At 40.5% G+C, this 27372-nt stretch overlaps 1 protein-coding gene across 1 annotated transcript; it reads right to left on the bottom strand.

The window, feature by feature from the left end:
* Positions 1-1207: 1207 nt before the first annotated feature.
* PHKG1 (phosphorylase kinase catalytic subunit gamma 1) lies at positions 1208-26274 on the bottom strand. Its single transcript, XM_075264916.1, has 10 exons — positions 26132-26274; positions 21198-21306; positions 18522-18697; positions 15252-15306; positions 9137-9202; positions 7906-8069; positions 6271-6361; positions 5869-6022; positions 3216-3341; positions 1208-2570 (listed from the first exon to the last, which is right to left on the bottom strand). Exons 2-10 carry the CDS (start codon positions 21278-21280, stop codon positions 2319-2321), a joined length of 1167 nt encoding a protein of 388 aa, XP_075121017.1. The 5' UTR covers positions 21281-21306; positions 26132-26274; the 3' UTR covers positions 1208-2318.
* Positions 26275-27372: the final 1098 nt, after the last annotated feature.

Raw genomic sequence — 27372 nt, 5'->3', positions numbered from 1 at the left:
TGCCACTGCGGTCCAGTCCTGCCACTCTGGGGTCTTGTTTTGACAGAAGTCTGTGCCGCACATGACTGCTGACGCCTCAGTGGCCTAAGGAAATGACACTGGTTGTTACAGGTAACGTATGTGAGTGACTTTACTTAGGTTACTTATAGCAACAAGTTTCTGCTTCACATGCTATTTAAATAGTAGTTATAAAATTATATATAATTGAAATAAAGTTGTTATTTTAATGTAAAAACTTTCCAGTTTTCTTGATGGACAGATTCTGATAGTTGACACGGTTCAACATTCTGTAGACATAGATGGCTCCTGGTTAATATTTTGCTGTCACTATTAGTAGTAGTTCATGCCCTGTAGTTTAGTTATGTTATACGTATTAGGGTGGTAAGCTGACACTTATTTTGATAAGGAATGGTAAATTAGAGAGCGCTGTAATTTTTGGAACCATATGAATGAGTTGCTACAATAGTACATTACATGTCTGGGCCCACTTTACAATCCATATAATAGTTTTCATTTTATACACCTTCTGAATTCTCTATGAAGGTTGTAAGTATTCCAGCTTCGATCTGCCACTGTATCCCTAGAAAAATGTTTTCCACCAATTGATGTTCAGCAATTGTGATTTGTTATTCTAACGATTCCCCAATCTCTGTAACCCAGGATATACAAAAACTACTGAGGCTAATAACTTAGAATGCCAGATGGGCATTGGGTTCTACTTCTGAGTTGCACAATTTATGGCTCATCAAGTGCCACAGCTTGGCTGGCATATAAGAAACCAAGATTTACTGTGGTGCTGTGTCAGGGCTTGGCTGAAAAATGAAATATTCCCAGGACACTGCGTCCAAGTCTTGAGTGATACAGCTTAGCTGTGATACCAGATACCAGTACTTTTCCCTGTTGTCACTGCAAGAGAAAAAAATAATTTACCAGGAAGTTGTTCCTAACACCCACACCTGTAGCTGGGAAAGCAGTAAACTTTTTTGCGCAAGTGAAAGCCTAACAATGAAACCTGTATTTAAAACCCTAAACAAAAGGTCACAGTATGTTGATGCTCACACAAGGCAATATAATGAATGGAAAAGTTTTTTTACATAACTGACAATATACTTCTTATGTTCTCTAATATAATCATTCAGTTTTGCTGACATTGTTATTTATCTCCATATGTAATGTGGGAAACAAATTTTGGAAATAAGCATTTGGAGACAGTAGACAGAACGGTTTATTGTCTAGCAAATAAATTTACAGTGAATGATTTAGAATTTCGATACAATTAATAGTAACCATCAAGAAACAGTTCATTGACATGGAACTACAGGCAGGGCCTATCCACACAGTCAATTTTTTTTTGTATGTGGTGTTTCTGCATGCCATGGAGGAGTTAAAAAAAAATTGGGTGCAAGTCCATGTGTTGTCAGTGAGAACTGAATATTGAGACCAGAAAAATAGTACTGCAAAAATAGACCAGAGCAGTGCATGCTGTGTATATGAATGTAATAACTGGCAATAGGTCTGTGTGCTGTTATATTACAATTCCAACAAACTCTGCAAGTAGACCTTAAATATGGTCATGGGAGTAAGGCCCCGTTCACATCTGCGTTGGTATTCCGTTCAGGGGGTCCCCATGCAGACTCCCCGTACATATTACCAAATGCAGATGTGAACGAAGGGTCATCCTGCATGGCTTGTTCAGACAACAGGAATTGAAGAGGAATTTGAGATGGTCATCTGCTTCAGATTCCCCTTCATTTTCCTCCCTGCGGCAGACTGCTTTCCACTGCTGATTAAACCCAGATGAATAAACCACATTAGCGTAGCCGTCGACTCCATGGGAAGATTGAGCAGATTTTTTTCAATGTCTTGCTCCGATCTCTGCCTCCCATTGAAAAATCAGCAGCAGATTCTGCAGTGTGAATGGAGCCTTGGGGAATTCTTAGTACACCTATTTATTAAATCAACTATGTATTTCAACTAAGACCAGTTTATGCCTGATTCTGTATTTATTCAGATGAGCAAATGATATCACCAGTTACTAGAATATAGTGAACAAGCTGCAATATCTATACGTTGCCTTTTCATTTTCAGGATTGGTGGGGGTCCCAAAAGTGATGGCATAACTTAGCTATATGTAAACACTTTATCTGATTGAAAATATAGTTTACAAAAAATAAGGTAATAACTTTATACTTATTTTTTACATTGTATGAATATTGAATAAATATATTTACATACACACATATATTTGTATTGAAGTTGCTATCACTCTGTGCATGCTTTAAGTGAGCAAGCATACTTGTTTTGTCCTGATGAAGATCTTAAGATATACTGGACTCTGCAGCCAGGGACAGTAGAATGGCCTTTGCCGTGTTTTCAAAGAGGGCAGCTCTGTTCTGCTGCTCTCCCTTCTTTACCCAGTGTCCATAGATCTTAAATGCACAAGCATCGATCATCTTCCTAATGGGCCTGATTGCATATGGGTCCCGTGCTACAATCTCCTTGGTAACTGGCTTCACTTTACGGTAGTAGTGGTAAATACGGACAGAGGCCAGAACTGTTAGGCAGACCACCTGCAAATAGAGAATTTTTATTCAATAAATTATTTTATCTTTTTAATACCCACAAAGAATAAATCTACCTAGAATTGCTCCATAATTGGTGTAAAGCAGTTGTACCCCAGGTCTGGTTATTGGCGACTTTTAACCAGGCAGAATTTTCATCGTGGCTCTTTTTTATTACCTATATATATATTCATGGATGCCTATTGTACCTAGAGATTACTTTGTAAGTGTGCTTACTTGGCCTATGAGCAGGGAAAACTGAAAAGCATCTGGCTCCTCAGATAATAATTTTAATTTAATAGAATATTTTGGGACTTGCCTTGCTTTTGAGAATATTCCCTCTTCTTGAATAGCAGTAGGATAAAAAGTCTTCCGACAGACCATAGTAATGCTGAATATATATTAACATCACACCACTATAGATTTGTGTGCCATAAGCTCCCCATAGTGTCAAATTCAAAGAAGGAAGAGGGAAATTCAAAGCACTGTATGTAGAAAATACAGCACTGCCCATTTATGGAAAAGTTTGGCCGATGACCCAGGCAATACCCGTTATCCATAAACTCAGTCTGCTCAAGTTTACTAGGAAAAACAATATGATTTTAGGTGGTTTAAACCTGTTTAAATGTATATGAAGTTGGATTGCAGATTTACCTTAAACTTCCTGTATGGACTGAAATGGCGCACTTCTTCCACTATGTATTGTTGGAAAAAGGGATGTGCTAGTGCCTCCTCAGCTGTTAGACGCCTTTCTGGGTTCACTACTAGGAGTCGTGCAATCTGAAATAAAAAAAATTATAATATTTTTTACTTCCATCTTATGGTAACAATATAACTTCATTGTTATTTTATATATGCCAGCTTTCTTGGCATATCTGGGAAGCTACAGAATTCCTGGAAGAGCTGGCAAATCTCTTATGCCGCTCTTTTAATCCATATGTATTCCACAAATGATAAAAACAAGATGCCGAGTGGCACATAGCGTAATACTGTTTTCAATATAAAGAAAAAAAATGCTGAAACAGCTGAGATCCCTATGTGATATGAATACAGAATGTGTTGGTTATGTCACAAAAAAAAGAGTCATGACCAGCACATTTTTGTGCTTGGGATGTGCCCTCCCAATGAGCATGGCACTGTTCAATGGAGGCATAACTGCCCTAGCTATTTTTTTTTCTCCCAGATGACTGCCAGCAATCTGGCCCATAACCAAGGAAACCCACAAATTACCCTTACCACATGAAGATTGGTTAAACTCCTTAGCTCCTGTAACCATCACTATCAAAAATTTGCTGTAGGGATGAGGTAGGGGGCCCTAGACAAAAGATTGCACAGGGACCAACAAGACTTTAGTTACGCCATTGCTGTAAGGCCCCAAATTGTAGCAAGACCCACCCCGTGACCCACCGAACCCCAGGACACAGGTCTGCATATGGCCATCAGCACAATCAGCGCTTCCATTGGTACTGAGGAGGCGCTCAGTGCAGTTCCTGGTGCCCTGAAAGTGAGTGATAAGCTGCATTTGTCATTCATTACCATGCTCCATGATTCTGTTCTCCAACTTCCGCTCACCATTAGACAGCCCTAGCCATGCGTGAGCATCCATCCAGGGCAGGGAGGGGGGGGACCTGCCTACAGTGAAGCATGTAACATAGACCAGTGGTTTTTAGCCAAGGTGCGTACCCCCAGGGACTGTGGGGCATACTGCCGGTTGAGAATCACTGCCCTATAAAACCCTGAGTATAACATCCTGCCTACAGTTAGCACTAAGGAGAACTCCATATACAGCGATGAATACAAATACTATTGAACTCAATTTAAGTTGTAAAGATCCTTTTACCCTATTGCAGCTGCAGAAAAATGCAGTAGATCAATGTCAGGAAGCAGCAGAAGTTAATCGTGCCCTCCACCCACTAACTCTATAACTGCGTAGTTTTCCTACATTATAAGCATGCCACTGGAGCAGGAGCACTCCTGGCAATGACCACTAGTCGCCAGGCATCTCTAAACCTCGACCTATAGCGAACTGCTAATCATCAACCCAATTTTAATATAGAAATTGATTGACTTTTTTAATATGTCTATTATAGTAAATACTTGTATTCCTTGTAAGTTAAAGGGGTTGTCCCATCACAAGGATCCTATCTATACTGCTTGTTAATGTGGATTTAAGACTTTTCCTAAATACACTGCTTCAGCAAAACTGCTTTGTTTGTCCACTATCTTACTTTATTCAATTCATTGTGGCCACAGCCCTGACTTAGCTGCTCATGAGTCAAGTGATGTATCTGCTGCTCTCAGGGGGGAGGGAGGAGGGGCTAAGTGCAGGAAGCGAGCCTGTGTTTCTAGCTATTCCTGTGTCTGCACCACGTGACCTAGCTTCCTGTTAGCAGATAGAGGAGAGGAGCTGCTTTCATTTCTTCTGTTCTCCCAGTTATCAGGCTAGCTAATTCAGTTGTGTTCATTATGGCAGAGACAGGCAGTGTCTGTATGTAACACAGAATGGAGTTGCTGCTGCCTGTACTTCATAGTCCATTATGGGTGGGTGGAGCTACACATGAATTTGGGGGCGGAGCTAAACGGCAGGTTGCATGTGAAACCCCGCCCACCAAATGATGCAAGAAACCAGGAAGAAAGAAGATTTTACAGCAGTAAAGACTGATGAGTATGTGAGGTGGGAATACCCCTTTAATGCTAGATCACATTTTCTAAAAAACAAAACAAAAAACAAAAGCAAAAAACCCCAAAGCTCTGCTTTGTCATTCTTCATGAAAATGTATGAATGCTGTGTATGTCCCCACACAGTCTGATAATGTTCCTTCAGTACTGACATATTTGCTATATAACTATTGTATAGGAGACACACAACTCCAACCTATATACAATTATGGTGGTAATCTGATATATTTATAAAACTAATATAGGCTTGGTTCACATCTGCATTCGGTAGTCTGTTCAGGGAGTCCACATGAGACCCCCCCGAATGGAATACCGAACGCACTGGCAAGCAGTGAGCTTATGAAAGCACATGGACCCATAGACTATAATGGGGTCCGTATGCTTTCCGCGCGGTGTCCACACAGAACATGCGGACAGAAAAGTACTTCATGAACTACTTTCCTCTCCACATGACTCGTGCAGACACCACGTGGAAAGTACACGGACCCCGTTATAGTCTATGGGATCGGTATTTCATTCGGGGTGACCCATGTGGACTCCCCGAACAGATTACCGAACGCAGATGTGAACCGGGCCTTAGATTACATTTAGAATGAAAGTGATTTAAAACATAAGGATTATGCTATACCAGGTCTTTAACAGTGTCTGATCGATCGTCCCACTCTGGTGAACCAAACTGATAGTCTCCAGTCATAATCATTCGTAACATCAGCATCTGTTTCCTGTGCCAAAATGGGGGTGAGCCTGCTAATAGGGTGTACATGATCACTCCACTGCTCCACCTGCAGATAAAAAAGTCAAAGACAATTTCATGTTTCATAGTACAGTTGTCAAATAATGCATAGTAAAACACATTTATAGTACAGTATATCTGCATAAGGTCTATAAAGCTCACTTACATTTGTCACTGCAATAGAGACATTCTGTATCTTACAGTTTAATAAGTATACAACATTTTACCTTTTTTCAGCCCACTAGCTTTGTTACCTTGTACAATTAAATTTAATTTAAATTAAATGTATTAACTTACATGTCCACTTCTTTACCATAACCTGGATGGTACTCATCCATGGAGCATTGAAGAATTTCAGGGGCCAAGTATCCTGGAGTGCCACATATTTCTTTGTGGAATAAAAAATAAAGTACAAATTTATAAACAGGGTAGATTCTATATATAGTTTTGGTCCTAAATTAACTTTTTTCAGCAATTTTTTAGGGTTATTGGCCCTAACATTTTTATTTCCTGGGTTAACAAAATAATGCAGCATTTTTTTAATGACAAATAAGACTATCTTTTTATAAATTAATTTTATAGAATTTTTTAATATTTTTTTTCCATATTTTTTAATTTATAGTTCTTCAGTCTATAAAGCGCACAGACCCCATAGACTATAATAGGATCCGTGTGCTTTAACTGCACACCGCTCTTCCTAAACACTCTCCTCCTGCTACTCGTGGACTTGGCAACTCTCCTTTAGTCGAATAGTGGTTTCCCCTGAAACGAGCATTTTTTTCCCATAGACGATAATGGGATTCGATATTCGATCGAGTAGTCGTATATTGAGGCTCTACTCGAAACGAATATCAAATCTCGAATATTTCACTGTTCGCTCATCTCTAGTCCTGACTTATGGGTAAAGTAGTGGGTTGTAGTTTGCCATTTCAAAACCACTCAATTGGGAACTAATGGCTATATCTAAATAAGAAAGTTTTAAGGGAATGTAGTCAGTACAAGGTTGTCAAGCTATCCTTATAACCAGATTATCCCATCCAAGCACCCAATATGTTGGGGTTGCTTCTTATTAGTACTACTAGGAGTTTCATACAAGCATAAAAAGTGTGGGGTATAGGGGACAACCCTGCCATGTTCCTCGATGAATTCTAATTGGGAGCCGAGATGAGGAAGGTAATATGAGGTAGTCTGTGTGCTAGAATAAATATCCTACACTTTTTGCAAGTTACTTGAGTGCCATGTACTCTGTACTACTATGCTCACAACATAGTTCACTAAAACGTGAAGTGTCCTAGAATCAGGTGCTGATGGAGGCTGCAGGTCTCTGCCTCAGGTGTTCCTGGAGGAAAGAGAATCTTGGTCGATCACATTAGTGAGATAGCAGAGCATAATGGGTAAAGTTTGTGGAAAAGATGGGGTTGCTCAGGTGCTTCAAGATTTTTTTTGTTCTGGTCATGGACATGAGCAGGAGGAACTGGCCACACATCCTCATTAGCACATACCCCAGTGCCTTACAAGCAACGTCTGGTGGATACAACTATACTCCACATTACATGCTTACAGATTTTTTTTGTCCTGGTCACGTTCCAAGCAGGTTCAGATGTGTAGCTACTTATGGAACCAGAACCAGCACTAATGCAAAATCTTCATTAAAAAAGCAACAAAAACTACATATGCATCCAACCTCAATATCTGACTTATTTAAGTATATATGCTGACACCTTGTAAATGTGCAAGTTAAACATAAGCCTATACATATGAACAGAGCCTAACAGAGTGAAAAGAATTACAGCAGGATGTCAGTAATGATTAGTGCATTGTAGGTTCACACTAAGCAGCAGACATATCATTCACTACCTGTCGAAGCTTGTTCAGCTTTATTACAGCTGCCATGAGAGTTGTGTTGCATCATTAAAGGACCCATTGTCTTACCTTTTAGTGTCTCTCCTTCAGCAATCTGACAAGAGAATCCAAAATCTGTCAGCTTGATGTTCATGTCATCATCCAGTAGAATGTTTTCTGGTTTCAGATCTCGGTGAACGATATTCAGGGAATGCAGGTAAGCAACAACTTCAAGCAGGGCTCGCATTATCTTTCTGCCAGGTGCAGTATTAAATGATTATACCTTCTTATCACTTTCTGTAACTTAAGATTTCATTTACATGTATCCTTCTTAAAATGGGCCGATGATATTAGACATTAAAGAGGAACTTTCATGTCCTTGGGCACCTGCGGATTTATATATCGCTAGAATTGCCAACAGTGCACTGAAATCGACTTTCCCGTTATGTGCCCCAGGTGAAGAGCTATCAGTGCCATTACAAAGAGCTCTTCACGGTTAGAAGTGCATTCCAGACAGTCTAGCTGGGAACGCCCCTCCTCACAGTACTGTGTAGCGTGTAGCGCTATACTGTCAGAGGGGGCGTTCCTTACCGCCCAGCGATGACGCTGAGCGGTGAGGAACGGCCCCCCAGTACTCGTCTATGGATGAGTACAGTCAAGAGGAGAAGGGCGTTTCTCATCGCTCAGTGTCATCGCCGGGCGGTAAGGAACACCCCCTCATCAGCTGTATGGAGCCACTTCCAGTGCCTGTCCTACAAAAGTTACTTATATACAGTATATAGAATCTGGGCACTGTCACTGTATCTCAGCTCCCACTGTCTTGAAATAGCTCTGAGCTGCAGTGATGTTGCCTGGCTGCTATACAGTAAGCAGAGCATTCTTGATTACGTGTACAATATTCTTTATTTTTATGACAATAAATAATATTTCCATGCATAAACAGATGCACATTATACTTACATTCATATGCAAGTTAGGTAATGTGCTTTTGGGAGTTTATCTTCCCCAGGCTTCACTCTGTGCTATAGCTCCACTCACCATGATTTGATTGACAGTCCCCCCTCCCCCCATGAGCGTCAGTTAGTGGAGGTAATCTATAGAGCAGAACAAAGCCCAGGGAGGACAAAAGAAATGCTCTAAAAGCCCTTTTCACCTAATTTGCATATAAATAAAACATGGAGCTGCAATGCTGAATAACAAAGGCATGTTCAGAGTGTGTACAAGGAGCACTACAGGGTGCTGTGATATGTTTTTCTTACTGACAGACTCCATTTAATTTCACCTTCAATTTCCCTTTCAAGCCAAGAGGTTAGGACATTACCTTGTTTCCTTCTCACTAAGGGTGACTTGTTCTGTAAGGTAGTCAAACAGTTCCCCTCTCTTCATCCTATAAAAAAAATTATACACGTATTTTTCGGACTATAAGACGCACCTAGGTTTTAGAGGAGGAAAATAGGGAAAAAAAAATTTTGAAGCAAAAACTGGTAAAATATTTAATATATGGGAGTTGTAGTTTTGCAACAGCTGCAAGGCCACATTGACAGGTGACCCTGCAGCTGTACGGGGACGCATAGAGCGTTTTTTTTGCGGGGCCAGCTGTACTTTTTAGTTATACCATTTTGGGGGATATCTATTGCTTAGATCACCTTGTATTGAAAAAAAAACAGGAGGTGATTTAGAACTTTTATTTATTTCATATTTTTAAAGCTTTTTTTTTTTTTTTTAACTATTTTATTCCCCCCCCCCCCCCCCCGGGGGCTTGAACCTGCGGTCACTTGATCGCAAGTCCCATAGACGGCAATACAACTGTATTGCCGTCTATGGGACATTCTGTATATTAGTATTACGGCGGCTGGTCATAGAGACCAACCGCAATACTAATATATAGCAGTGACAGACCGGGGAGCCTCATTAGGCTCCCGGCTGTCACCCGGACAGGTCGGCTCCTGCGATATCGCCGCGCAGGAGCCGGCCTGCAACTTCAGAGGTACGGGGCCGGTGGGGACCGGCCCCGGGGGAGAAGGGGCCACGGATACTGACCCGGCATCCGCTGTACTAGAGAGGCGGATGCCGGGGAGGGATAGACGCCGGGGCCTGAGACATCGCTACGATCCTCTGCCCTTCATGAAGCCAGCGGCGGGGGGAAGGAGGAGCCCCTGCCGCTGCTGGCTTCATGCAAGGCAGAGGAGCGCAGCGATGTCGCAGGCCCCGGCACCTGTAATGGCGTCTATCACTTGCCGGCTTCCGCCTCTCTATTACAGCGGATGCCAGGCGCCACCTTCAGACTATAAGACGCACCCTTCTTTTCCCCAAAAATTATAGTCTTATAGTCCGAAAAATACGGTAATTTACCATGTTTATTTTTATACTTTGTATATTTTAATGGAAAAATGTATCAATTAAATGACTATTCTGCATTTAAATTCATTTGCTGCCATGTTTCCTTGTGTGGAAGAGTCCAGCAGAGACAAGAGTTGAGAGTGAGAAGAGGTACCAACATGTAATTTAAGTCACTGCAAAATCCCCTAAAACACAAAATCAATTGATGCATTTATGTGAGCCTTGACAAGAAAGTGAAAGTTTTTAGTTTTTGATATGATTCTTCTGGGGATGTGAGCAGAAGAAAGTGGATGCACATAATCATTAACACCTCACAGCTTTGCAAGGAATGTCTAGTTGGCAGGAGTATAGCTATAGAGGGTGCAAAGGGTCACTTCCGGGCCCTAGACCCTAAGGGGGGCAATGTGAAGGCTGGAGAATTAGCATTTTAATAGTTTGCTTGGCATGTTCTTAAATGGTCAGTAACTGTTCAGACAACACGATCTCATTAACTAGAAGCATGTAATTCTGGCCAAAAATGTAATGCACTTTAATAAAAAAAAAAAAATAAAAAATGCTGCATTCTGTCTGAAAAGTCTCTCTACAGTTACTTCTACTAGGTGTGTCCCATCTAGTTATAGGTGCTAGGGACGTCCCTTCCAGAGACACATTAGATAAGCAAGATGTCCTTAGAGTGCCAATACAATGAAACCCCCCAAAAGTGACCCCATTTTGGTAACTACACCCCTCATAGAATATATTAAGAGATAAAATGAGCATTTTGACCCAAGAGATATTTGTTTGTTTTTTAATAATAAATGTGCAATGGATAATGCAAAATGAAAGTTGATATTTTCCTAGATATCTGCTATTTCAGTGCCCATGCCACATGTGGGTATAAATACCTTTTTGGGCACAGAAGGGAAGAAAGGCTATTTGGTTTTTGGAGCACAGATTTAGATGGCGTGGTTTTTGGACACCATCACATTATTGCAAAGACCCCGAAATGCCAGTAAAGTGGAATCCGCAAACATGTGACCCGATTTTGGAATCTGCACCCCTGAAAGGATTTAGGGAACATTTTCTGTTTCCAGAAATGTATGCAGAGCTGACAGTCAAAAGAGAAAATTGCAATTAGATACGCCATTTCAGTGCCCAATGTTATACCCAGCTTGTGTCAGCTGAGACACACTCTTCAGGAACTGTTAGGGTCCATTCACACAGAGGAAAATGTTTTTTTTAAATGTGAACATGCCGTTATCCAACAAAATTACAGTTTACTGCTATCATTCGAGTAAGATTGTAGTAAAAAGTATTGGGTTCTTTGCAAAAGGCAGCAAAATCAGAGCTTTATGGAGAAATTCTGCAGTCATCAGGCAGGAAACCTTAATATAACAGCACCATGTGACTAGACCCTAAGGAGTGGTGGCATACAGGATTCTGTGTCAAAACATCTGTGTGAACATACCTCTAATTGTAACAGAAAGTCCGTAGAGGAAAACTCTGCAAACTTTCGGTTTAAAGCGGTACAGGAGAAGCCACAATGCATTGACACTGCGGTTTTTCCCGCAGCACTTTTTTGCTGGGGGACATCCCATGGGGCCTTAGCCTCAGGATAAATCATCAATTTTTTAAAAAGTTAGAAAATCCAAAAAGTCTAGCTGCACCAGCCACCACTAAAGGGGTAGCTCGCATTATTTGCAGTTATGCAGATTGATGGGTACTTTAAGTGTAAATCAAATAATGTAGTAGTAACAAGGATTAATTATGTTACTTCTTTATCATCTCAATGGATTATGCTTTCAGATGAAACTGAGCATTTGATGACATTTTTAAACCCATTTGAAGGAGCATTAGATATATAATGGACTGATTTGTGTCTGGTCAGTTTGGTATTAAACAGACTCATCTAAAGTGTCAGGATCAAAATGTGCCTGGAGGAGGACTTATTGCAAAGGTCTCCCTTGCAGGCAGACAGGACACAGGGTATAAATAGCATGTTGGGTAATTATAACGGGTCACTGTAAAGGGTACAGGGACATCTGAGCTTGTAGCTGACCATCAGAGGTTTCCGGGTGCAGCTGTTATACGGACAACATGGCAGGTATCAGACCCAACAATGTACAGAATGCATTAGAGAGAATCACACAGAACCATTTGGCATTGGAGAGATATTTTAAGCTCATTAGAATGACATTCATAAACCCCATTCAACAGCTAAAGTGTGACATCCAAGAGATTCCCTGTGTTCCTAGAGGGAGATGTACATGAACGGTCTAGACCTCCCACAATGCTAATGCAAGGAAAGAACGCCACTGTAATAGCCAAAATATCCGGAAGATATGTACTTGTTGAAGCCAAGCTTAAATACACATAGTAAATCCATAGCTTTTGCAAGTAGAGTCACTGATTCTAGGCATCAGATGTGTTTTCTGTTTATTTTGCAGGACAATGACTATAACCACCTGACAACAATGTTCATGGATTCATCACAAATTACCAGTTTACATTCTTCAGTGTCACATTTCCTAGAAGTTAAATTAGGTCTTGTACACATTAGTGCCAGGCGTCGTATGCTATTTTAGTGCAATAGAATTGTATAACCGATGCATACAAAACAGTTATACAATCCAGTTCCTTTATAGTAAAATGCATAAGATACTGTAATGATAAAAACTAAGTATCTATAGGTTTGACAGTGGGTGTAAATGGTGCACAAATACATGCAGCACCCAAGTAAATCTGGAACAAATATAACCAGTGCAAAATGACCAAATAAACATCATCAATTGTAGCAAGCTCCTGCACAGATATATTACTAAGTAACATTATAGAAGAGTAAAGGTGATCATATAAAAATATTAATACATTTTATTGACATAGCGTCAATATATTCCACAGCACTTTACAACTTATGAGTTAAAATACCGACAAAATGACACATTACAAAGTAATCATATACCTGACACTAGGTTCATACCTGTGTTTGGGTTTCCGTTCAGGGGTTTGCTTGGGGACCTCTTAAACGGAAACCTAATCTGCTTAAAAAAAAATACTATAATGACTTTTATAGGGTCTGCCAGGTTTCCGCCTGAAAACCAGTTCTTTTCTCTCTGCATTTTTCAAGCGGAATGGGGAACAGAATCTCCCAGGTGTGAACTTAGACTTAGATGGTTACAAATCCAGTGTCTCAGTGGTTAGCACTATTGCCTTGTAGAATTGTAATCCTGGGATCAAATCTGACTAAGGGTAACAAGGAGTTAGTATGTTCTTCATTGTGTGGGTTTTCTCCCACATGCGAAAAGTATACTGACCCTTGTGGGTGTTAGGGATCAGCACCTGTATAGCAGCCACTAACTTCTCTACTCCACAATAGCGAATTACAAATGGTTGTCATAGCTAGTTCCCCTGGGTTTGTTCTCAACAGCCAGCACTTATGTGACACAGAGTTATCTCCCATGAGTAAAATCCGCATTCTCAGCCAATGGTAATTTAATGTTTTTGACAACTTTCTTTCCAAGGGTAACCCTACACTAGATGAATGTAACTTATTTGGTCACTTTGTGTTTTGCAGTTTTCATGGCTTTTATTGTTTTCTGTTCTGTTTTCTGCAATTCTTTAACACATTTCGCAGCTACAACTATCTTCCTCTATTCTTATAGAAATTCTTCCTAAGTTTGACAGTCATCATCTAGTTCCAGCACATTCATTCCCTGCTCTGATATCCACACCAAATTGCTCACCATTTTCCTCTTTGTGAATGGACCCCTATATCTATGGGGAAGCCGTCTGCGTTTCCATAGATATAATTGACATGCTGCGATTTTCAAAAGCGCAACGGTTTTGGAAATCGCAGCATGTCCGCGCTGCGATTTTTTCCGCAAAGTGGGGATTCGCTGAATCCCATCCACTTTGCAAGTACTGTAAAACGCCGCAATATTTCCAAAATCGCAACGTTTCCGGTCCGTGGGGCCTGGGCATTAAAGAGAGTTGGTCAGCTACATAATGCATGTTAATCTTATATCAACGGAACATAAGAACATAGGGAACATAAAAAGAGAACATAAAAAGCATCAAACATCTACCTTTACTTTCAGAAATTGCTATAGTATCCATAGCTCATTAAAGTACAACAGGGCACACCAGAGCCTGCTTGAGTCACTTGCCAGCACCTCTTCTTATACTTCATTGACATCTCCTGCTTATAGACTTGTCCTGGCTGTAAATATATCATTCAGAGATAATAGATGATGCTGGGCAGTGATTTAGGTGGGCTTCAGTGCACCTGGTGACAATTTCCATAGTGATAAAAAACATCTTTTATTTCTGGGTTACTACAAAAATTTCTAGTAGTAAAGGTATGTTTGTGATATTTTTAATGTCTCCTACTTAATACTGTTAGCAGTTTAGCATGCATTAGGTAGTTTCCAGTGATTTACATCAGCGACGGCCACATGACCCCATTAGAATGGCATACAAGTGACAAGCACTGCACTACATGAACCAGCTTCAGTGCCTACTCAGATATATCAGCATCTATAGCCCACAGTGCTCCAAGAATAAATCCACAGTGGTAAATATCATGTCACCCAATAACTGTTATGCGGTACCAGACAAGGTGCCCCCGGCAAGTATGCTGCTTCCCTACTGATTCTAGGAAAGTTTCATGTGAGCAGTGTTACAGAGAGAACAGCTGTCATGCCAGCACTCCTTAGGGACTAGTCACATGGTGCTGTTATACACTATCAAGGTTTCCTGCCTGATACCTGCAGAATTGCTCCATAAAGCCATGGTTTTGCTGCTTTTTGCAAAGAACCCAATACTTTTTACTACAATGATGGCAGTAAACTAATTTTGTTGGATAAGGGCATGTTAACATTAAAAAAAACAAAGGATGCACTTGTCTTTCCACGGCCTCAAAAGTAGGGACCTATTTTCTACATTACTGACTCTCCGGTCCAACCTTTGACCTAACTGATGTCCTTTAACTAAATCTGGCAAAATGTATAGGTTATGAAACAGTCTCCTCTACTGCAAATATCCTAAAGTTTATTAATGTTTGATAATGATTGTGAATGAAATGCAAATAAATAACGTAACAGATAAACCTTACTTACAGGTCAAAGACAAGAAAGAAGAATGTGTGGGACTCATAACTGTCTTTCAGTTGGACTGTAAGAGATAAACAAAGAATAAGGTGTTAAGAAGTGGTTATTCCTAGTGTACCATTGTTTAGAACATGTATTTTAGGTTTCAGATTTTTTAGCATAAATTAGTCCAAATATATAATTTGAATATTACAAGATTATTTGTTAAAAGGAAAATGTTTGTTTTGGTACCGTGTTAGCCAGTGGTTATAAAATATAAAAAACAAAAAAACTTTGCAAGTCTTCAGTAGGTGATACCTTTTTTAATGGCTAACTCATAATGATGACAGAATATGACGTTTCGAAGCTTCCTCTGAGCTTCTTCTTCGGTTATATCTGAAGAAGAAGCTCAGAGGAAGCTTCGAAACGTCATATTCTGTCATCATTATGAGTTAGCCATTAAAAAAGGTATCACCTACTGAAGACTTGCAAAGTTTTTTTGTTTTTTAAAGATTATTTGTATCAAGTTTTTATTATACACAGTTTATTTTTTCTATAACCATACATCAATGTATACATTGACCACCAGAAAAAACACAACAGTCTTGACACTTCCAGTTTTTTAAGTTCAGACATATAAGTGGGAATTAAGTGACAGCAGTTTATCCACAGATAGGACTCTATGTGCACCTCTTCTGTCATTCTTTGGGTTACAGGCTGCACTTCATCACTTCCAGGAGACTACTAGGCAATAGCATTTCTGTGTCAATTGCTATCCACTGTAGCTGTCATAAAGTGCCACATTTAAACAAAGAAAGAAATGATATATATAATTTAAATATTCACAGTCTGTCTAAATAAGAAATAAAATTAAGTACATGAGAGGTTACTCAATATAACTCCTGCCCAAATGCTTTATTAGGGCATAGAGGACTATTCTTCAGATTCCCTTCTCCAAGAACCAGAAAAGACAGTGCCTGAGTAAGATCTGTGAACTGAGCCTGGCTATGTATTTATTATTTATTTTATATATTTATTTTGCCTACCGTATTTTGCGGACTATAAGGCACACCAGACTATAAGGCGCATTACCCATGAGCACCTTATAGTCCTGCCTAGGTCCATATATAAGGCGCACCGGACTATAAGGCGCACCGAACTATAAGGCGCAGCGCTGTCCGGTGCGTCTTATATGTGATTGAATGCGGTGGCCGGCAGACTTTGCCGGCGGCCGCTTAACCCCCCGCGTGCCAGTCGCTTCTATTCATTTCAATGGCACGCTTCCATTGAAATGAATGGAAGCGCTCGGAACGCGAGGAGTTAAAGGGATTCAACCATTAAAAGAACTTCTTCCTTCTTGATCACCTACCTTTTTACCATAGCCAGCGCCGCCTTCTTCCGCAGCTCTGTCTCTGTCTTCTTTGGGCCTCATGGATGACACATGCGCAGTCGGCTCTAACAGGCTCTCGCAGCCAGAGCCGACTGCGCATGCGTCATCCATGAGGCCCAAAGAAGACAACAGATGGGGACACGAAAGGCGCGAACACAGCTCAGGGAGAAGGCGGCGCTGGCTATGGAAGAGGTAAGAGACGAATAGCCTTTTTAAGGCTATTCCGACGTAGTCATGGGGAAGTTCTTTTAATGGTAGAATCTAGAGTTGAGCGAGTACTGTTCGGCTGATCCGAACAGTACTCGCTCATCTCTAGTAGAATCCCTTTAAGCAGCGGCCGCCGGCAAAGTCTGCATGCCGCTTCCATACATTACAATGAGAGCGCGCTATTCAAATAGTTAGAGATGAACGAATACTATTTGAATAGCGCGCTCCCATTGCAATGTATGGAAGCGGCATGGAGACTTTGCCGGCGGCCGCCGCTTAACTCCTCGCGTGCCGCCGCTTCAAGCCTTATATAAGGCGCACCGGACTATAAGGCGCACTTTCGATTTCTGAGGAAATCGAAGTATTTTATGTGCGCCTTATTGTACGGAAAATACGGTACTTATATTTCACTGTGAGGGGCCTTAGCATAAAGGGACCTACCCCAAAAATTGGTCCCTACCCGGATATTAGGGATTCCCTAATATCAGACTTCTGGTGGAACAATACCTGATACACCTATTGAGCACTTGTTCTCAGCAGCTGATACACAGAAAATTGAACAAGAAACATACAACTCTGTTCTACATGCAATATCTGAAGTGAGTCATTGCAATTTAGGTTCATTCAAGTATACTTGGGTCTGCTTTCTGCTCATTCTCTGGGTATTAGATGCTGATAACAACTGGTCAATGTTGGACCTCAATCTAATACTGATGACCTGTTTTTTTGGAAGAGTCATCAACATTTTTAGCCCGGAAAACATCTTTTGCTTCTTGATCACTGAGACCAAGAATTAGAAACCTAGAACTAATTTATTGTATATCAGATTTACAGGTTATACAACATAGAGGTTACACAGTATGAAATGTGAATGGTATAAAAATAAGCAAAAACAATGCCAAAGTTGCTGATCAGTATGGGTCAGATTACTGGAATCCCTAGCCTAGAGATGTGTATGGAGCAGTAGTATGAGCAGGTGCGACCACCCTTCTGTGGAACTGATATTGATCACCAAGTAAACAAATCAGTGGTCATATATATGTACCACCACTCTATCTATGTGAACTCCGGGACCCCTGTTCTTGTGATTCCTTAATTGTTGTTAATGGGACATCTCCTATAGGCTAAGGCTCCATTCCCATGGAGTAACATGCCGCTCATTTAGACATGTAAACATGTGTCGGAGCGAGGCACTTCAAAACAGATCCCATTGACTTCAATGAGTGCCGACTTACGCGCGCTACACATTGAAATCAATGGGTTATAAAGCCTCCCAGTCCGTTTTGAAGCGCCTCACTCTGACACGTGTTTACGTGTCTAAATGAGCGGCGCATTACTCCATTGGAATGGGGACTTATGACTGCAATTTGCAAAAAACGCTTCTTCAAATATTCAGCATGTGAATTATACCTAAGGAAACACTGCCGCTACGTGTGGCATTAGCTTTAAAGGGATTTTCCATCTCTAGACTGTTGACTTCTGCATGCTGCTGCAAATTTTACAAAAATAAATGTAGTCTAGATACTTACAGCAAAAACTTAAAAACGTATTGCAGTGTCATATTTGTCTTGTTTTTTTTATCTAGCCCATTGACTTCCAGTTTGTGTGGCAAGTTGTGGCCATAATATTACACATATTTAGTTACAAAGCTTATAACATACAGAGAGTGATTCTACATTTTTAAAGTAAAATTTCCTACTCACTGACATTCGGGTGATCTGAGACCTTCCGTAATATGTCAATCTCTTTGATAGTTGCATCTCGAAGCTCCGTAATTTCCTCTGGTGTTAAATGATCACCAGTGATATCAATGATCTTGACAGCAAAGTCTTCCCTGGTGGGCTTGTAAATACATCGACGTACCACACTACTAACTCCTCTACAGGAAGCACAGAAAGTGTCAATGAGAAATGTAACAATACAGAACACATAACAGATGTAAAATAAATTCTACTGAAAATTGTAAGTTTGAACCAGAAATATTGCTAAACCATTGGAGACTGTAGACTTAGCTCTGTAAACCCATCTATAAAAAAATACATATCTGACTATACAGCAGCTTCAAAGAAATGTGTGGATGGCTGGTGGGTGTCTTATATACTAGAAAGAGTGGAATGCAGCAGAAAAAAGTGTCTCTTGCTCTGGAGAGCCCAACATGCGTGGACAGCCCATTGATTTCAATGAACTCCATATCTCTGGTAGGGGTACCACAGGAAAACTAAACATTTGCAACATTTACAACTGATCACTGGGAGACCAACAACCTCTAATAAGCTTATTGTCTGGGGACCCTCCCAATCAAAATGAATTATCCACATAGCATAAGCCATGGCTATATAATCTTCTGGAGTAATGGTACAATGTAAGTATACTGGCCAATACAATCTATGAATTACATAACGTTATGGCATGGCAATGGGGTAACACTTAATGGGGTTGTCCGGGCAAAAACATTATATTTTAAATATGTATAGGGAGTCTTTGTATGCAGGGCCAGATGTACTTTCTAGTTATACCATTATGGAAAATATCTATTGCTTTAATCACTTTTTATTAGAATTTTGATCAAAAATAGAAAAAAAACCCCGACAGTTTGGCACTTTTGATTTTTTATTCCCACTATGGCATTCACTGTAGAGGAAAAATACTTTTAGAAATTTGTAGACCAGGCATATATTTCCATGAATGGAGCTGTGCAAAGTGTCTCTTCTACATGACAAGTTATTGTTTTTATCTACACCATTCTTGGGGCATGTTTGATCATTTGATAGCCTTTCATTTGATTTTTTGGGGAGGTGAAAAGACAAAATAACAGCGACCATTTTTTTTCCCCATGTTCACTGCATATGATACATTTTAAAAATTTTCATAGTTGAGGCATTTTTGGACTTAGGGATACCTAATGTGTTTATGTTTGTTTTTGTCTATTAATTTTTAAGTCATCTAGGTAAAGCAGTATCATTTAATTATTTTTTTTTCTTTTAACATTTACTACTAGACCCCCTAAGGCAGTGGGCCCCAAGTGTTCATATGGGGGCGGGGTTATAGACGGGCTCCACCATGTGGCCAGGAAGGCTCTCTGCCAGGATGCTGTGCAGGGCAAGTGGGCGTGACATGAGCATCTGAGCGGACATGGGAAATCGCTAGATAACGATCCTGGATACTTTGCGCTAGGCCACATTGCTATGGTAACGTGTAAACTATCAGGTAGCATGGTGTACTGAGCAGCTACACTGTAGCGGGGCAGCAGGCTGGCCTCAGTCTTACACTGGGTTCACACCAGCATTCGGTCTCCATTCTAAGGTTTCTGTCTTCCGCATGCAGAAGACGGAAACGTGTCAGACGGGGTCTGGCAGTGAGCGTTTTAAGCTCTCCGTGGCAAAACTGTTTATTTTTTAAACCAGACACAAAGTCCTACATGTCCGACTTTGTGTCCGGTAAAAAAAAAACGGTTTTGACGCGGAGAGCATAAAACGCTCACTGGCGCTCACGGCCGGACACTTTTCAAACCCATTCATTTGAATGGGTTTGAAAAATGCCGGCAGGTTTCTGTCTCCTGCCCAGTTTCTGGCAGGAAACGGAAACCTGTATGAACGGAGACCGGGCACAGATGTGAACGAGCCCTTAGCAGGATACTTTGTGCTAGGCCACATTGCTATGGTAACGTGTAAACTATCGGGCTGGTGGAAAACCTCCAATGGTCCAGTCCGGGTCCGAGGACCAATGGCTGGGGACCCCTGCCCTAAGGATTTGAACTTTAGAGGGTTTGATACAATAAACTGCGATGTTTTGCAGTATATTGTAAAATCCATTAACTTATACTACATGTAATAGAAGGGCACTTGATCACAATTGACTGAGGGATCTGAAGAGTAAACTTCCTGCAATCCGATCTCTGATTGTGGACATTTCCACCGGTTCTCCACCATGTAAAACTGTGGAGAATTATTGACTATGGCACCAGCTCAGCTCCTAGTAAATTGTACATGCCCAATGGATAAAATAAAATGGGTGAACATTCTTTAAGGTTGAGGCCCCACATTATGGAAACACTGCTTTTTTTTTTTTGTTACAGATTTTGCTGTGTTTTATGAGTGACACCCAAGAGTGAATTGAGCTGAAGGTAGAAGTACAAGAGCTTCCTATAGGTTTCCCATTCCTTTTGTAGCTATTCTCGGCTTTGTTTAAAAAAAACGCAGCAAAATCTGCAACAAAAGAAAACTGCGTTTCCGCAATGTGGAGTCGCAGCCTAAATGCGGTAATTGCTGAGATGGGACCTGTATCTATCAGACATTTATGGCATACTCTGTGGATACAGATTTAAAAGGTATTAATAGAATAGATAATAAGCTATTATTGTCCTTCAAGTAAGTCTTTACCTTCCTAGGATCTCTTTGGGCTCATATTTCTCATAAAACTCTTGAGACGTCTGCCAATCAGGTAGTTCCTCTTCACGAGTCATTGTTCTTTTGTATTTCCCTTAGGATTCTGTAATTCAGTAGGGCACATTATTGAAAGACCAACAAGTAACAGTGGATGAAGAAGACTTATATAATGACATTTTTAAATGGCACTTTAGTTGGTGTCAGACTGGGGTGCCCAGGGCCCCCCAATAAAATTCTCTCTGAGGCCAACTATACACTAACATTTAAATACTGACTGACATGCTTCCACAAATTACTAAAATGTCACCAACATACTGTAAATGTATTTTCAGTAATAGCTTGTTGCCTAGCACTTGATGCAGTTTGCATGCTGATGTCACTTCCCGAGGCAGTGTGGTCCTCTGTAGTGAATGATGCAACAGATAATAGGTAACTGTAGTACATCACACGCAGCAACATCATGGCTGGACTGTTTTTACTCCTGGATGCTTCCAGTTTACAATAGCAGCTCTAAGGCCTGGTTCACATCTGTGTTCGGTATTCCATTTGGGGAGTCTGCTTGGGGACCCCCAAACGAAATACCGAATGCATTAAAAAGCAGTGAGCAATGAAACCACACAGACCCCATCAACTATAATGGGGTCTGTGTGTTTTCCGCGCTGTGTCCACACGAATCATGCAAAGAGAAAAGTAGTTTTTGAAGTACTTTTTTCTCCACATGATTCGTGTGGACACCGCATGGAAAATACTGAGACCCCAATATAGTCTATATGGTCCGTGTTCTTTTACTGCTCACCGCTTTTTAATGCATTCAGTATTCCATTCATGGGGTTTCCAAGCGGACTCCCCAAATAGAATACCGGACACAGATGTGAACCAGGCCTAACTTAATATTTGGGAGGAGAGTGGTTTTAACATACTGTTCACCGTACAGTGTCATACACATAGCTGTTATTGATCATTGGGATCTACAAAATATCTCTGTGACAACAATGAAGTGGAGGAAAGTCAGATATTATTGCGAGTTCTCAGCAGGGCAGCCTCAGTTGTAAGGTGGCCTGTTATTCCTACCCATTTTAGCTTTCTATAAGAGGAATAGTCGTGAGAGGCCACATGTCTGGCATATTGGGCATTGTGGCTACGATAGCAATCTTTGTGGGGTATGTGCTGTAAAAGTAAGGAATGTAGGTGTCTATGTGGTAAACTTTCTAGGCCATATTATGGCGGTATTATTCAGTCACTATGTTGTGGTAATATTTGAACATAATAAGGATATATTATAGACCATTACAGCAGTATTTAGACCTGCCAGTTTGGTGTTACTTGGAATCTATATCACTATGAACTAGGGGTAAGCTACATCTATTTATGATCAGGCTAAAAGGTCCACTTGCTTATTGGGAATCAATTTTATGAGGGAAAAAATTCTTCTGACTTTACTAAAGTTATGGCCATGCTCTACTAATAAATGCATGCACAGGCCTGAAGCACCTGGGTCTCAATGTAAAAAATGTAACGGGGCAATAAACTGTAAAACTGGTATCTTATGTTGCAGAGAGGCCTTTGGACTTCTGAGGCTCCTGGGCCTGGTAACAATTGCTACCTCTGCAGCTCATATAATGTGGGGCTTTGTGGCTGTAATAGCTTTAGGGGGATGTGGAGTAAAAGTAAAGGACATAGATGTTTGTGGGAGCCACATGCCTATGGGGGAAACATATTTATAGGACCAAACAATAAAAGCGCAAAACAAATTTTAGAGTCTTTACATGGCAAAGATAATACTTACAGAAAATAATATTTTCTGTAGGTTATGGTACCAGCAGACAGTTACTCTTTAAATTACTGCAAGCATGACATTGTTAGGCATGTCTGCAGAAAGTCTACGCAAAATGGTGTGTAATAGAAGGACTGGCAAAATAAGATATCTGTATACTATGCCTTTGATCTATTCTGATGTCTTTGATCAATGTTCCAGTCAATATTTTAGAATGTTCTCTTACCTTTTCTTCACAACAGCATTGTTCCCCTGGTAAACAAACCCTTGTTAAAAGGCAAACTGCCTTGTATGGTTGTCACTTGTGAACGGAAACTGTAAAATCCCTTAGAGTCTCTTTTCCATATTCAGCTCTTGATGCATGACTGAGCTAGATGTTTCTGCGGCTTGGTTTTATATGTTACATAAGTATTTTCTTAGAAGAATGTTACATCATTTATGTTCTAAGGAGCAGAAAATGCTAAGGAGGAGCTCAGGCAGCAAGAGACTTACAGCTTCTTCTCATACATTTCATTATGACTATACAACCAAATTGTACTGTTACGCTATTACTGAACCCAAAGGATGGCACTTTGGAGCATACATTTTCTTTCTTAGGTTTAAAGCATTTTAGTAATTCATTTGCATGTTTCTCATTATCCATTCAGGATCAAAAAATTTATATAGAAAACCAATATCCAGTACAGATAGACATTGTCCCAATCTCTCTTATCATTTGCACCCAATCTTCTTTTCACATGAATCTTTAGCATGTCTACAGTTACATCATGTCTGTTGCTTTCTCTGGATTTGATATTGGTACGGACAACATTTCACAACCTATACAGTAGCTACTATTACCTCCAGGACTCACATGACATTATGTAACTGCGACATAACAATGTTAAGCAGGATCACCCAACAGTTTCTGTTTCAGTTGCAGTCTCCACGAGACAACAATTCAGCAGCATCTTTTCTCATAACTCTGAGTTGGGCTGTTCCTTGTAAACATTGAGAAATAAATTGATATTTGAGTTCTAGCATCGCTTTCCCTATACAAGTTAATACCGTCAACACTGATAGGACAATTCTAGGAACAATAACATATACAGTTTTAAGAAACAATGCTCCAGAATTGTTTCTCACTAATGCAAATTTTTACTAAAACAGACAAGTTAAGAGAACTGGTCCTCTTTTATAGCTGTAATATAGCACGACCTAATGTCTGAAAAACAGCCGTGTGTCCATGCAACCGTGCAGACAACCATCATTCACATGGCAGTTAATAATTGCCATGCGATGACCATTATAGAAATTATATAACTCATAATTTTCAATAGGTACATACAGATGCTACTATCTATGTCTATCTTCCTGGACAAAGCTAGTGCAAGTCAGTTTTTTTGAAGACCGTGGAAAATGGACCATCAAAAGAAATGGACATGTGAAAAGACACAATGTAGCACATTTATCAATACTGTCGAACTTTGCACTTTAAGCTTTACACCATTTTAAATTTGATATACAATGCACAAGAAAATCTACACCACATTCATTCTATTCTGTTTTATAAATATGTTGTAAATTAAGACAATTCATCCTGGTCCACACTTTTCAAAAGTGTTTAGCCTGTCATACTTTTCTGTTCTTTCTGCTGTTGACTAAAGATGAGCGAGTACTATTCGAAACTGCCATTTAAAATAGCACGCTCCCATAGGAATGAATGGATGCAGCGTTCGGCCACTTAACCCCCTGCACGCCGGCTATGGGAGCGTGCTATTCGAAACGGCAGTTTCGAATAGTACTCGCTCATCTCTAGTGTTGACTGTTCAAAAATAGGTTATAAATGCTGTGTACCATAACTATTAGCACAAATGTAGACATAATAGTGTCTGACTTCTATTGATAAATATTGAATTCAATGTTTTCTCAAAACGGGTGTGTGAGTAAACCCTAATGGTCCCACCCTGCTTGCAATGGCATCTCTCCAGACCAGATGTCAGATTAGGACTATAACTGCACCAAACTCAGTGGGGTAGATTTATTAAATGGTCTGAGAGCAAAATTATTTTAGTTGCCCAAAGCAACCAAAGCACAGTTTTTATTCTTAATTCTGATTTTTTAAAAATGACAGCTATATTGTGATTGGTTGCTATGAGCAGCTAAGACAGTTTTACTTTTAGAAAATTATAATAAATATGCCTCAATATGCAATAAGTGTGCAATAACATACATAGAACTTCTATGGCTCGGTAATGCAAAGCTCAGGGGAAAGCTCCATTATCTGGTAGTTTATACTTATGTGTATGTACTTGGGAGGCTTATGTAGGTACAGTATGTGACGCAGCACTTTTTGGCTGCGGATGGTTACGTGAGGCCTTAGCCTAAGGCCGAGACCCCATGTGGCATAAACACACATTTCTAGATTCTAGTGAATTCCATCCACACATTGCTGAAAAATGCCTGCAGTGCAAGTACTGCGATTTTAAAAGCTGTTTTTGGAAACGCTCATGTCAATTATACCTACGTAAACACCGGTGGTTTCCCCACTGGTTTAATTGAAGCAGAAAGTCCACAGAGGAAAACTCTGCGAACCTACTGTGAAAAGTGCTGCAGGAAAAACTGCAATTTGTTTCTGCTGTCGATTTTCCCTGCAGCGCTTTTTTGCTGTGGCCCGCTACGTGCGCCAATAGCCTAAAGGTCAGTGCACACAGAGTTTTTTAGCGCTGATTTTTACGCTGTAGCCACTTCCAAATCAGCCTTTAAAAAAAGCTTCCCAATAGGACTCTATTGGGAGGCTTTTTTTGGAGGCTGATTTTGAGGCGGATTTAGCGTCAAAATCAGCGCCAAAAAACTCTGTGTGCACTGACCCTTATACTGTTAGATGAAATGCTATTTACTATATCAAATATTTAGAACTATCATAAACAATGAATACATAAACAAAACTAGCAAATTAATAATACAGGAGTACATTGAATGCTAATATTTTGTTGGAGATGAAACATGAGACAAGGTTATTTACCCATGGAGCCTTATAAACTTAATAAAATGACAAGCGATGAGAACAGAATGACAGGTTCATAGGCACATAGATCACAGGCTCTAAATCCTTGTCTTGTATCCAGAGCGGTGCAGCAGCTTTCTCTATATTTTCCTATAAATCCTCTCTTACCGTTATGTAAGTCAGGCCCTCCAGTGAATGTTCCTATGCACATTAGTAGCAAACAGCCAGGCTCCTTCATGCATATACGCTGTCAGAGCTGATAGTCTGAGCTTGTGCTCTGCACACTGCAGATCTAAGCAAGTGGCTTGCCAAAAATACATTGCTATTCATCCTGGAATAAGCCCAGCACTCCCAAGCCCCAGCATGTGCTGCTGCTGCTGCTGAACAGCCTATTTGCCTGTCATGTAGTCAGAGCAACATGTGTGACCTAGGCTAAGGTGAGTAGCAATCCACACTAGAAAACAATTTAAGATACATACTGTACCCTTCAGTTTTTATGGAGTCTCTCTTAGCTCCTGCATTGCAGAATTTGCCAGGCTGCTGTCAATGAAGGGAATCTCTGCTACTTATCAAGGAAATGCACATAAAGCCTTAGGAAGAGTGTATTGCCAGCAATGAAACATAAAAGATGGCCTTAATGCCCAGAGAAAAGTAAATACATAGGGAGTGCCACTAGAAAACTCTTAGCACACAAAAATAATCCTTGTATTGTGTGCTAACCCTAACATGGAGGCTGCACAGAGGGTAAAATGTACGTTATAATGTGAGACAAATAAAGGAACACCCATAAGAGGAGTGTGCTGTAGTATACAAGCCAAGCTAAATAAAAAAAGGAACCCTGGAATTATTAACAGAAATAAATGTAGGAAATAGAACTTACAGAACAACCCTCTGATAGGATACATCTCTATGGATATATGCAGTGGCGTAACTTACAATGTCTGGGCCCCAGGGTGAATATTTGACTTCTTTTCAGACCCCAGAGTATAATGATTGGAGACCCAGGGGAGGATACATACATAAAAAAAAAAAAAAAAAAAAACGCTTTTACTTACCTCTCCCTGGCTCGGCGCACTCCCCACTACTTTCAGCCATCTTCAATGTTGGACCAGACGTCAAATGAGCCAGGCTGGTGTTGCAATGCATAATGACGGCGGCCAGGCTCACATGACGTCTGGGACATTTCCAAACAGGCCTGCTGATGGCTGAAGTGAAGGAGAGGTAAGTAACCATGTTTTTTCATGTTCCCTCACCTTCCTTGGCTCTCCAATCATTATATTTTGGGGTCTGAAAAAACTCGATAGCAGTGTTTCTGGGGTTCGCGAGCCTGCAGCCGTACTCCTGCTGACAGCTGCCATCGCTTCCACAGAAGGGGAACCGCAGGAGGCCGTGAACAGGACCAGTGATCG

The sequence above is a fragment of the Leptodactylus fuscus genome, chromosome 2 (assembly GCF_031893055.1).
Source record: "Leptodactylus fuscus isolate aLepFus1 chromosome 2, aLepFus1.hap2, whole genome shotgun sequence".
NCBI classification, from domain to species: domain Eukaryota; kingdom Metazoa; phylum Chordata; class Amphibia; order Anura; family Leptodactylidae; genus Leptodactylus; species Leptodactylus fuscus.
Note: the sequence above shows the minus strand (reverse complement) of the source record. Positions and strands in the feature narration are given on the sequence as shown.

What these genes read in the sequence shown, in the direction of transcription:
- PHKG1 (XM_075264916.1), bottom strand. Translation starts at nt 21,280, where the DNA reads ATGACTCGTGAAGAGGAACTACCTGATTGGCAGACGTCTCAAGAGTTT. An exon ending in TATGGTAAAGAAGTGGACAT is followed by an intron (nt 6,023 to 6,270) that starts GTAAGTTAATAC and finishes TTTTATCTGCAG; the next exon opens with GTGGAGCAGTGGAGTGATCA. An exon ending in GTCCATACAGGAAGTTTAAG is followed by an intron (nt 2,571 to 3,215) that starts GTAAATCTGCAA and finishes CTCTATTTGCAG; the next exon opens with GTGGTCTGCCTAACAGTTCT.